We start from the raw sequence: 13,851 nt of genomic DNA on the forward strand, positions 1-13,851 counted from the left end.
GTATGGGGGAGGTGAGACGTAGACAATCCTACCTCTACCCTAGGACAAAGAGAAGTCATTTCACCACCCCGAGTGAAACACTCACAAGGGTAGAGAAAGTCCTCCCTCTCTATGTTCGACGGATAAAGAGATTGCTTGCAACGGACCTCCGGCCAAAAAAAAAAAAAAAAAAAAAAAAAAAAATGCCAACGCCATGAAAATGGTGGAACGAATTTCCATGGGTTTTAAAATGTTGCCTGGGATTCGATTTAGGCTCTAAGCGACAGTCAAGTCGCCAATAATTAGACGCTTGCTGATGGCTCCCGAAACAGCGCCGTAAAAAAGAAAAAAGAAAAACGTACCTTAGAGTGTACTGCGGAGCACAGGACGAATAAAGTAAAGCTGCATTAAATGAGAAATAAACATATATGTCCACATACAGATAAAAACACAACATAGCAAGCCATTCTATAAGAATTAACATACAAACATACATAAAACAGTATCTACCCAACAAGCATACATACGGGAAAACCAACATACGCATACATAGATATAAAACATACAAACATACGAATATACATACCAACATACGGATATACATACAAACATACGAATATACATACAACCAAACATATAACTATACATACATATAAACATACAACCATACATAAATACAAACATACATAAATACATAAATACAATCAAAGACAAGCAGAAAAGCAAAACAAGCGAACATACAAACAAACAAACATAAACCTGCGAACAAAGTTAAATACATACATACAAACACGAACATCCATACATACACATAGAAACCCACATGTCCAAACTTACACCATCGATGCATGGGTCTAGAGAAAAAAAAAAAAAAAAAAAAAAAAAAAAAAAAAAGGTCGCACAAAAAAAAAAAAAAAAAAAAAAAAAAAAAAAAAACAAAACCGGCAAAGAGCAAAGAGCAGAGTGAAAGAAGATACCCACACAGACCCACAAAACCACAAACACACAAACAAAACCAAAAAACCTACTCGTCTATTCTAATTCTAGTCCTCCACGCAACCCTATCAGAGGTCATGTCCTCGGTCAATAAGAGCTCCTTCAAGTCTAGCTTTATCCTATCTTCCCACCTACGCGTAGGTCTACCCCTTCTTCTTACGCCGTCAACCGTAAGTGTCTCGACCCTCCTAACAGGGGCAGTAGGAGGTCGTCTTCTCACATGCCCAAACCATCGAAGTCGTTCTTCTCTAAGCTTGTCGATGATGCTTCTAACATTCAGGTTCTCCCTAAAAACACTATTAGGAATCATATCTAACATGGTTTTACCACATGTCCACCTAAGCATCCTCATCTCTGCCACCTCCATCCTCCTCTCTTGTGCTTTCGTCATAGGCCAACACTCTGATCCGTATAACATGGCAGGTCTAATTGCCACCTTGAAGAATTTCCCTTTCAGCTTAAGGGGGATCTTCTTGTCGCATAAGACTCCAGTCGCTGCTCTCCACTTCACCCACCCTACCTTAATTCGGTGCGACACGTCTTCATCTATCCTCCCCGATTTGTGTAGCACCGAGCCCAGGTATCTAAACGAAGTTTGTGGATGCAAGATCTGGTCTCCAATACAGATGTTCACTCCATCACTTTGTTCATCAACATTCCTATCAAAATCGCAACTAAGATATTCTGTCTTTTGTCTACTAATGTATAGACCGTTACTTTCTAAGGCCACCCTCCATTGCTCCAGCCTTCTATTAAGCTCCTCCTTAGAATCCGAAACGAGCACAATATCATCGGCAAAAATCAGGCACCAAGGGATGCATTCTTGTATCCCTCGAGAAAGTTCATCAATGATCAAAGCGAAAAGGAAAGGGCTAAGGGCCGATCCCTGGTGCAGGCCTACTTCTATTGGGAAAACTTCAGTATTTCCCACCGGTGTTCGAACACAAGACTTCGCCCCTTCGTACATATCTCTAATAACATTAATATACCTACTCGAGATACTTCTGCCCTTAAGGGTCTTCCAAATCAAGTTTCGTGGCACGCAATCGTAGGCCTTCTCTAAGTCTAAGAAGACCATCTCTAGGTTCTTTTGCTTTTCTCTATACTTCTCCATAAGGTTCCTAATAATATGGATTGCCTCTATCGAAGAGCGCTTTGGCATAAAACCAAATTGGTTCTCCGAAACATTGGTTTCGCGTCGAAGTCTAGTCTCAATCACTTTCTCCCAAAGCTTCATAGTATGACTAAGTAATTTTATGCCTCTATAGTTACCGCAACATTGAGCATCCCCCTTGTTCTTATAGATGGGAATAGTCTCACTCAGTCTCCATTCCATAGGCATTTTAGAGCTTCGAAACGTCTTGTTAAAAAGGCAAGTCAGCCATCTAACACCAGTGTCGCCCAGGCACCGCCACGCCTCAATAGGGATCTGATCCGGTCCCACTGATTTATTTCTCCCCATCTTTCGTAGTGCCAATCTTACTTCCTCTTCGCTAATCCTCTCGCAATCTATGCTGTTATGGGATTGTTCTATATCAGCGTCTTGTAAGTCCTCGTGGCGCTCTGGTCTTCCCACTACGAAGAGAGATGAGAAATACTCTTCCCATCTTTTCCTAATTTCGTCTTCCTTAACTAAAGTTTGACCATCTTCATTTTTGATAAACTTGATGTTATCAAGATCCATGCGTCTTCGCTCCCTAGCTTTGGCTATCTTGTAAATATCATTAGCTCCCTCTTTGGAGTCAAGTTTCTTATACAGATCTTCATATGCATTTTCTTTTGCTAGGGCTACAGCCTTCTTAGCTTCTCTTTTGGCTTCTTTATATCTCTCTACAGCCCTAATTCTATCCGTCGGAGTCCCCTCCCCACCAGCAATGAGCTCCCTAAACCTTAGTTGCTTAAGCGCAACTTTGCTTTGAACCTCTTCACTGAACCACCATGATTCTCTAACAGCCCTATGGCCTCTACATGTACCTAGAGCCACACCTAGGGTTTCCTTGGCTACCTCTCTAATGGAGGACGCCAGACAAATCCACATCTGATCCGTGTCATCATTGGATATCATTTCTAATTCAGCATCCACTCTACCTATAACCGTAGTTTTAAAGGTCTCTGCCTTCTCTCCGTTCAACTTCTTCCACAAGATCTTAGGTTGGGCTTGTCTCACACTCTTGGTGGCCCGTCTCTGGAGAACCAAATCCATGACCAACAGTCTGTGCTGGGAGGAGCATGTCCAGGCAGTCAGGACCTTACAGTCTCCACAAGTCCTAAGATCCCCTTTGCGAATTAACAGGTAGTCAATCTGGGTACTATGACCTCCGCTATGAAAAGTTGCTAACTGAGCATCCCTCTTCTTGAAAAACGAATTCACAACTGCCAAGTCGTGGGCAACAGCAAATTCAAGAATAGAGAGTCCTTCCTCATTTCTAGCTCCGTACCCAAAACCCCCGTGGACTCCCGCATATCCCTCAACATCAGATCCTATATGGCCATTGAGATCTCCACCAATAAGTAAACTATGGTCCGAAGGGCACATCCTCATAACCGCGTCTAACGATTCCCAGAAGTGTCTCTTTTCAGCATCTCCACGGCCCGCATGGGGTGCGTAAGCGCAAATTACCGTGAAAGTCACCTCCTGAATAACCAACCTAACCGACATAATCCTGTCGCTCCGTCTACCTACATCCACAACATACTCGTTGTAGGGTGGGCCAATAATGATTCCAACCCCATTCCTAGCTACTCTCGATCCCGAGAACCACAACTTGTAGTCATTGATCCTAGCCGCCCCTCGACCTTTCCATCTAGTCTCTTGGACGCACAAAATGTCCACTTTGCATTCTCGTAAAGTCTCGACCAGTTCATACCGCTTGCCGGTCAAAGTTCCCACATTCCAACTACCCACTCTAATCCTACCCAACCTCGCTAACCTATTGCCGCTTCTAGGCCCAACCGACCTACCCGCCCCAGAACCAGAAGGACATGACCTTAAGAAATCATAAGAACGTCTAGTGTCTATCTTACCAAACTACGAGCAGCTAGTAGTAAAAAAGATAAAGTAATAATAACTATAAGCAAGTAGAAGAAATATAAATAAAAAACAGGGAGTAAATAACAACGAAATTACACCAACGAAAAACAGTAGGTAAATTATTATATTATATATATTATATATAGAATTATAAGTAACCTAACCAAAAAATTAGCTTATAACAAATTAGAAGGAAAAATACAACAATTATAATATGAAATAAAAGATGAGAAAAAAAGTTGTTATATATATTAATATAATACAGTAATAAACTATCAAAAAAGCACAAATAGCATCCCAATACACAATCTACGATTAAAAAGATATGAAATAATAAGTTATTAATTTAATACTTAATTATAAATATAAAAATGGATAAAATAACTATCTATCTTGATCAAAGTACCGGCCAGTCAACCAAAACAGTTTCCAAAAAATACTAACAAAGAGGCAATTACTTGCTAACAAGATTAAAATAATTATATGAACATGTGCAAATAAAATAAGCAGCAAAGCAAAGTTAAAAAAACAGCAAATAGCAGGTAACTAGATAAGCGTAAGACAGAAGAGGTGGATGTAACCGGCCGACAGGATTTAAGATTTTCCGGCAGCGTGGCCGTCAGTCGTCTAGCAACCGCGGTCCGGGAAAAACTGCACCACAACGTAGATCTCTCCGTAGGCCGATTTGTAGGCGATGATGCAGTACTCGCCGTAAAATAGGCCGGAAAGCAAACACCAAATTTTGCAAGCAAAATTCCCGCGCGTTACTGGTCAATATTCAGTGAAACTTGGTGTACTAGGTTCGTGCCAGTAAGATGCGAATTTTGGAGTTGGTGGTGTATCACAATTTGAAGTAATTTAGATGGAATTTGTATATACAACGACTTTGGTGTTTTTTGAGTGTACAGAGATCCGTTTAGGAATAGATATTTTTTGAAAAATGCAAAGACTTGATTCAATTATAATGATAAGACTTATAATAAAAGAGAAGGTTCATAGGTGGAAAATTTTAAAGATTGTATCCTATAGTATTAACATTAATCCTTCTATACAAATCATATCCTAGCTAACTTATATTGTATTATACATGTATTTTCCAAATCCTAGCTAACTTATATTGTATTATACATGTATTCTAATATATTATGTAATCTTTGGATACCATAGAAACGTATGCAAATGTTTTGACATATCATATCGACCCATGTATATATATTATTTGGAACAACCATAGACACTCTATATGCAGTAATGTTGGAGTTAGCTATACAGGGTTGAGGTTGATTCCAAATATATATATATACTTTGAGTTGTGATCTAGCCTGAGACGTGTATACACTGGGTCGTGGATTGATTCAAGATAATATATATCGATTTATTTCTGTACATATTCTGATATTGACGGATTAGAATCCAAGTCATAACTCTGAACCGGTGACATATTCTTAGATCCTTACATCTTTCGAAGCAATACTTTGACTTCAAAACTATGCAAGATCCTTCAACATTGTTTTTAACGAAAATAATCTTGCAATCCCTTTTCAAAGTATCCATTTTTATCACACTTTCAACAAGTTAACTTCGACTTTTCAAGATTAACCTTATTGTAACTTTGACATATACGTTTTTGTTACTGGGGAACCTTTCATATTCCACCACATTAGCAGTAAATTTACCAACAACTTCATTGATCCCTGACCTTCCGAAAAATCATTATACTCATTGAAACCCTATCATGTACTCATCCACATCTTGTAACGGTAATTGCCATACCAACTACCGGGAATTAGCAATCAGTATTTCGAATTTCACAGCAATTATACGCCAACAGTTATATATATACATATAATGTCTATCTTATAGACTTACATACTTTGAATGTGAAGTTTCTGAAAAACACCCCAAACTGCGAAATTAGTTCTCCAAATTTTGGAAAAATACTGATGAAGCAGCAAAAACTGTAAACGACTTTAACAGTCAAAAGTTTGATGATAAAGAGTAGTGTGTTGGAAAAGCACAGAAAAAGAGAAAGTTTGGTACTGAAAAACGGATTGAGCAAATTGTAACGACCCGGATTTTTCCGATCGTTTTACACTTATAAGATTAATATTTACATAAATTAAACCTTACCAACATGATAAGCAATCTAAATTGTTGAGACTTATGTTTTTGAAAAGAGTTTTACACAACGTTTGACCGTCCAATTTGACCGATGATATCACGAACTATATAACATACGATAATTATACGTTTGTGTATATATATGTATTTTTATATATTTAACATGATCTAAGAATGTTTTAACATCTCATTGTGTACTAATAACAATGAGTTATAAGTATATTTTGAGACTACTAACTTAAGTTTTTAAAACGATAACTATATGTGACGTTCTTCGACTTAAATACTTAAAACTTATAATGCTTATACATGTATCGTATAGATATGTATTTTATCACTTTTAAAGGATTTATATACATAAAACAATATAAGTATATTTACAAAAGATAGCTATATTTGAATCCTCGTTCCGTTTTCTCAAGATTTTTATACGTATATCTAGGGTATATGTACCCGTATCATACCCAGCTTCTATACGTATTTACTATTGGTATATACACATCACAATCACTTTATTAGCAGCCATGAGTCAGCTAATTTTGGATCTTAGCATGCATGATTAATCAATTTGGCATATTACAAGACTTTTGCACAATATTACAAATTTATACATCTTTTCACCACCATTTATACTCCATTCCATTTTCATTTTTACTACACATTTTCTCTAACCAAAAACAAACTCTTAGGAACCTTAAGTGTTCTTCATAATCTCAGCAAATAACCATGAAGATCTAGCTTCAAAAACAAGCCTTAATCATCATAATAAATTCCTTACAAGAAAACTTCAATAATCCTTCAAAAAATACAAGTTTACTTCCAACCTTTCAATCCAACTCCACCACTCTTTTGATTCTAGGATTTTTATCATCTCTTACAATAACTTTGTCCAAGTAACTTGAGGTAGTAACCTTATTCAAAATCTTATTCAATTCATATTCATATAGCTATCTTATTTTGTGTTGTAAAATTTTAACAACAAGAACATAGTTTGAATGATTTCAAACTTGTTTGCAAACTAAATAGATCCTTCTAACTTAACTTTTAAAACACTTCAAGACCTGTAATATATCATAATGATATGCTAACTTAACAAGATATAACTTGGTTTTACAAAGAATATCTTAAAAACTGAATCTACGTCGTCGGAGTGCAACCGGGGGCTGTTTTGGGTTGGATAATTAAAAACCATCTTAAGCTTTGAATTGGAAGTTCATGTTCTGGAAAAATGATATTTCTTATGAATATGTTAACACATAAAAATTTCATGGTTTAACTCAAAGTGTAAGTATTTTTAGAAAAATGATCATTAAATGTTGTTTTTTTGATGGAAAATGATCACTTTCATAAGTTTCACCAAAGTTTGACCTATAACCTGTGATTTTGAATACAAAATAAGGTATTATCAGTTCATATTCTTAAAATTTGACTCGATCCAAGGAAGTGGCAAGTTGAACCAACAAAAACGGAGTTGTAATGAAGAAACTACGACTAAAACAAGATCGGGTATCCGAAGCTAGTTTAGCTACGAAAATATTTGGAGAAAAATTAAATTAATCATATATTTTCTAGTTAATATGATATTTCATATATATTTACTTATGATTTGATTTTATATATTTCAGGACCACTCGTAAACAACACGAGAAGATTAATCATAAGACCTCATGATTGTACGCAACACGTCATTTGACAACACGGTACTTTATGTACGCAACACGTCACTTGACAACATGGTACCATGGGTCGAGATTAATTCTGATCAATAAGAATACGATGGGGTCTTTATTTATTTTATTTAAGCAACTAATTGTGGACCACTAACATCGGACTGCTAACTACGGACTAAGAAAATATTAAAAGTATTAAAAGTATATATATATATATGTAACGATTACTTGAAAAGAAAATATGTTGATATATTATATATATGGTTAGGTTTGTGATATCAATCGGAGACCAAGTCGTGTTTGTTACCTTCAAGGCAAAACGTGAGTATATAGTCCCACTTTTAAACTCTAAATATTTCGGGATGAGAATACATGCATTTTATGATTTACGTTATGGACACAAGTGATTAAAAATATATATTCTACGTTGAGTTGTACCACTGGCATACTTCCCTGTAACTTGGTAACTACTATTTACATGAGGTATTGTAAACGCGAATCCTATTGATAGATCTATCGGGCCTGACAACCCCAATCGGACTGGACGACCAGTATTCAACGGTTGCACAGTACTTTGTTTCGGTGACTACACTTGGTACGGTGTAGTAAGATTTCATAATAAAGGGAATATGCGACGTTGATTAAATGTTAAGTATGGTTATCAAGTGCTCAACAACTTAGAATATTTTTATTAAAACGTTTATATATGAAATCTTGTGGTCTATATTTATAACGCTGCCGGCATTAAACCTATGTCTCACCAACTTTATGTTGACGTTTTAAGCATGTTTATTCTCAGGTGATAACTAAAAGCTTCCGCTGCAACATGTTGAATTTAAGCAAGATCTTGAGTATGCATATTTGTGTCAAAAATAAAACTGCATATCGGAGGATTTGTAATGTAAAATATGTTGGAAGTCGTATTGTTATTATCACATGTAAAGTTTGTAAGTCTAAGATTATCGCTAAACGATAATCATTATTAAGTTGTTTAAACCTTGTATTTTTAATAAAAGCTATGGTTTGTATTGTAAAAACGAATGCAGTTTTTGAAAAATGTCGCATATAGAGGTCAATACCTCGCGATGAAATCATATGTTATTGTAATCGTCCTTATGGTTAAGGTCGGGTTTTGACATGTGGTATCAGAGCGTTGGTCTTAGAGAACCAGAAAATTTACATTATATGTGTCTTATCGAGTTTGTTAGGATGCATTAGTGAGTCTGGACTTTGACCGTGTTTGATTTCGAAAAATATTGCTTATCATTGTTGGTTAAAAATTAATATGTAAATATTATGTGATACTAATTTACTAGTTGTTATGTGATAGATGTCTGGCTTAGAACTTGTTATCACATTCAGCGACTCCGAACCAGAATCTTCAGACGGTGTTCCAGTCATTAACCTATCCGATGATGAAAACGACTCCTTTGGGGAAGACTCACAAGTTCCGAATGAATCAATTGAAGAGGAACCAGAAAGTGATCCTGAGGAGGAAGAAATACAGGAAATTATGAAAGACAAGTCCGAACGAGGAAAGAAACGAAAGGCTACTGAAATAGAAAATCCAAATCCCGAGTCTAGAGAGGATGTTGTGGCACCAACTCCACCAGATACTTCCACACCTATTCCCGCTATTCCTATTAGTTCTATCCCGGCATCCAGTTCTTCAGCCCCTCAGCCAAAACGCAGGGAGACAACCAGGTTAACCTTTAAGCGATTCCTTTGAACACGAACGCTTTGGGTTAAATGACACGCTGTTGTTTTAAACTATGGGATCATATAACATTTTGTATAATATTACTAGTGTGGTTTGCTTAATGTTTGATGTAAGATAAGCATATGTAAAATAGTGAAGTGTGAAATGCAATAATTTTCCATGGTTGAGTATTATTTGAGTGATAGTAATTGATTTTCGTACTAAGCTATTAAGTATGAACTTTAACGGGGAGGTACTACCCTAGGTATAATTATAAAATGCTAATAAGAAGAAAAGGCTTTTATAATAATAACTGGTTCATATTATTAATAAGCTACGATGTACTGTAAATACATACTACATCTATATTATTCCATGTGAATAATTATTTTATTTTTTTCCATTTTTATTGAAGATTATGGCGCGATTGAACCGAATGACGGAACAAGAAATCCAGGAACTCATCAATCAGCGAGTGAACGACAGAATGTTATGGGTCGAGGCTGCGAGAGGTGCTGCAGTTAACCCAAATCCTCGTGTGGGATGTACTTACAAAACTTTTCAAGGTTGCAAGCCCTCATCATTCAGTGGAACAGAAGGACCAGTCGGTTTAACCCGGTGGATCGAAAAGATTGAGTCTGTGTTTAAAATCAGTGGTTGTATTGAGAAGGACATGACCAAGTATGCATCGTGCACCTTACAAGATAGTGCACTCACATGGTGGAAAAACTATGTGAAGGCCGTAGGAGGAGATGTAGCTTATGATACTCCCTGGGAAGAATTCAAAACAATGCTAATCAACGAGTATTGTCCAAGGAACGAGGTTAAGAAGTTGGAAGCTGAATTACGAAGCCTGAAAGTTGTTGGTACTGAACTCACCAACTACAATCAGCGATTCATGGAATTAGCTTTGCTATGCCCCGAATTAGTACCAACCGAAGAACGAAAGATTGAACTGTACAAAGACGGTTTGCCTAAAAAGGTCAAGGCAAATGTTACAGCATCCAAAACCAAGACTATTCATGAAGCTATCACCATGGCGAATGAGTTGATGGACCAGATTATTCTAGATAAGAACACCTATGTCAAGATATCGGGAAACAAAAGAAAGTGGGAAGGTAATCATCAACAATCCAACAAGAAACAAGAAACCACGCAAGGTGCGGGTAGCGGTTCGAACTCAGGTTACAAGGGACGAAATCATTTATGTAACAGATGCCACAAACATCACTCTGGTTATTGTAATGTAGTGTGCAACAATTGTAATCGAAAAGGTCATCTTGCTGAAGATTGTAGGGTTCCCGCTACAAATACAAACGGTACCAAAACTCCTGCCACCAATGCAAATAGAACTGCCTTGGCCACTGTTACTTGTTATGGGTGTGGGAAACAGGGTCATTATAAGAGTCAGTGCCCGAATCCAGAGAAGAATAACGGATCTGCACGTGGAAGAGCATTTGTTATTAATGCTAGAGAGGCGTATAAAGACCCGGAGCTTGTTACGGGTACGTTTACCATTAATAACTTATCCACATCTATTATATTTGATACTGGTGCCGATAGAAGTTACGTGTGTAGAGACTTTCACGCTAAATTGAATTGTTCATCATTAACTCTAGATGCTAAGTACATGATTGAGTTAGCTAATGGTAAACTAATTAAAGCCGATAAAATTTGCCGTGATTGTAAAATAAATTTAGCCGGAGAAACATTTAAGATTGATTTGATACCCGTAGAATTAGGAAGTTTTGATGTAATAGTCGGCATGGACTGGATGTCCAAAATAGGAGCTGAAGTTGTTTGTGCCAAGAAGGCAATTCGCATTCCTCGTAAGGATAAAATGCCAGTAATGATTTATGGAGAGAAGGGTAACTCAAAGCTAAAACTCATTAGTTGTTTGAAAGCTTAAAAGTGCTTGAAGAAAGGGTGTTATGCTATCTTAGCACATGTTAATAAAGTCGAAACGAAGGAAAAAGTGAAGAGCATCAATGGCGTGCCTGTGGCAAGAGATTTTCCTGAAGTCTTTCCGGAAGAGTTGCCGGGATTACCTCCATTTAGATCTGTAGAATTTCAAATAGATCTAGTACCAGGAGCTGCACCAGTGGCTCGTGCTCCATATAGACTTGCACCGTCTGAGTTAAAAGAACTTCAGAGTCAGTTAAAAGAATTACTGGACCGTGGATTCATACGACGAAGTACTTCACCGTGGGGAGCTCTGATTTTATTCGTCAAGAAGAAAGACGGATCTTTCCGAATGTGTATAGATTATCGTGAATTAAATAAGTTAACTATCAAGAATCGGTATCTACTACCGAGAATTGATGACTTATTTGATCAATTGCAAGGATCATGTGTTTACTCGAAAATCGACCTAAGGTCGGGCTATCATCAACTACGTGTTAAGGAAGAAGACATTCCAAAAACTGCTTTTCGGACACGCTACGGTCATTACGAATTTTTGGTTATGCCATTTGGGTTGACTAATGCGCCAGCTGTATTCATGGACCTCATGAATCGAGTTTGTAGTCCGTATTTAGATAAGTTTGTTATCGTTTTCATTGACGATATTCTAATCTATTCCAAGAGTGAGCAAGAGCATGAGCAGCATTTAAGGTTGGTATTAGAATTGTTAAGAAAAGAACAGTTATACGCTAAATTTTCTAAGTGTGCATTTTGGTTGAAAGAAGTGCAATTTCTTGGCCACGTTGTTAGTAGCAAAAGAATTCAGGTTGATCCAGCTAAAATTGAGGCCATTGAAAAATGGGAGACTCCTAAGACACCAACGCAGATACGCCAATTTTTGGGTTTAGCTGGTTATTATAGAAGGTTTATTCAAGATTTTTCCCGAATAGCTAAACCATTAATAGCGTTAACGCAAAAAGGGAAGAAGTACGAATGGACTTCTGAGCAGGAAAGTGCATTTCAATTACTGAAGAAGAAGTTGACTACAGCACCTATTTTATCGTTACCTGAAGGGAACGATGATTTTGAGATATATTGTGACGCTTCGCGACAAGGTTTTGGTTGCGTCCTTATGCAACGGAAGAAAGTTATAGCATACGCATCCCGACAATTGAAGATTCACGAGCGAAATTATACGACGCATGATTTAGAATTGGGAGCAGTAGTGTTTGCATTGAAGATATGGAGACACTATTTATATGGGGTTAAATGCACTGTGTTTACTGATCATAAAAGCCTTCAACATATTTTTGATCAGAAACAGCTGAACATGAGGCAACGTAGGTGGGTCGAGCTGATAAACGACTATGATTGTGAGATTCGCTATCATCCCGGGAAAGCGAATGTAGTGGCCGACGCTCTAAGTAGAAAGGAACGGGAACCAATTCGAGTACGAGCGATGAACATAAAAATTCGCATGAATCTCAACTCACAAATCAAAGAGGCTCAACGAGAAGCTCTTACTAAAGAAAACATAGGAAATGAAATAATGAAGAAGTATGGGAAACAACTCGTTATACGGGAGGACGAAATTCGATATTTTGCAAACCGTATTTGGGTACCAAAGTTGGGTGGATTAAGGAAGTTGATATTGAATGAGGCACATAAGACAAGATACTCGATACATCCTGGAGTTGGAAAGATGTATCAAGATCTTAAGACGCATTATTGGTGGCCTAATTTAAAGACAGATGTTACAACATATGTTGGGGAATGTTTAACTTGTTCCAAAGTCAAAGCAGAACACTAGAAGCCGTCAGGGTTACTTCAACAACCAGAAATCCCAGAATGGAAATGGGACGGTATTACCATGGATTTCATCACAAAGTTACCTAAGACTGCCTGGGGTTATGACACCATTTGGGTAATAGTTGATCGTCTCACCAAATCTGCATATTTCTTGCCTATAAAGGAAACGAATAGAATGGAGAAACTATTACAATTATACATAAAGGAAATTGTTTCAAGGCATGGAATACCTATTTCCATTATATCCGTTCGTGATAGTAGATTTACATCAAAGTTTTGGCAATCACTACAGGAGGCCCTGGGAACTCGTTTGGATATGAGCACCGCATATCATCCACAAACTGACGGGCAGAGTGAAAGAACAATTCAGACTCTTGAAGACATGCTCAGGGCATGTGTGATCAATTTTGGAAACGGATGGGATAAGTATCTACCATTAGCAGAATTCTCGTATAATAACAGTTATCATGCGAGCATTAAAACTGCACCATTCGAAGCATTGTATGGAAGGAAGTGTAGATCCCCTATCTGTTGGAATGAAGTAGGAGATCGATAATTAACTGGTCCCGAGATCATACACGAAACGACTGAGAAGATAGTACAAATCAAGGAGAGATTGAAAACAGCCCGTAGTCGCCAAAAGA

The 13,851-nt window shown here is 37.3% G+C and overlaps 1 protein-coding gene across 1 annotated transcript in view; it reads right to left on the minus strand.

The window, feature by feature from the left end:
• Positions 1-812: 812 nt before the first annotated feature.
• LOC139850147 (uncharacterized) overlaps positions 813-13,851 on the minus strand; it is a 115,038-nt gene continuing 101,999 nt past the window's right edge. The window contains exons 4-6 of the mRNA XM_071839736.1: positions 2,248-4,003; positions 1,496-1,806; positions 813-833 (exon numbers count right to left, since the gene is read on the minus strand). Coding sequence (XP_071695837.1) covers positions 813-833; positions 1,496-1,806; positions 2,248-4,003 — 2,088 coding nt within the window. The remainder of the gene's footprint in view (positions 834-1,495; positions 1,807-2,247; positions 4,004-13,851) is intronic.

Source organism: Rutidosis leptorrhynchoides, chromosome 5, assembly GCF_046630445.1.
Source record: "Rutidosis leptorrhynchoides isolate AG116_Rl617_1_P2 chromosome 5, CSIRO_AGI_Rlap_v1, whole genome shotgun sequence".
Lineage (NCBI taxonomy): Eukaryota > Viridiplantae > Streptophyta > Magnoliopsida > Asterales > Asteraceae > Rutidosis > Rutidosis leptorrhynchoides.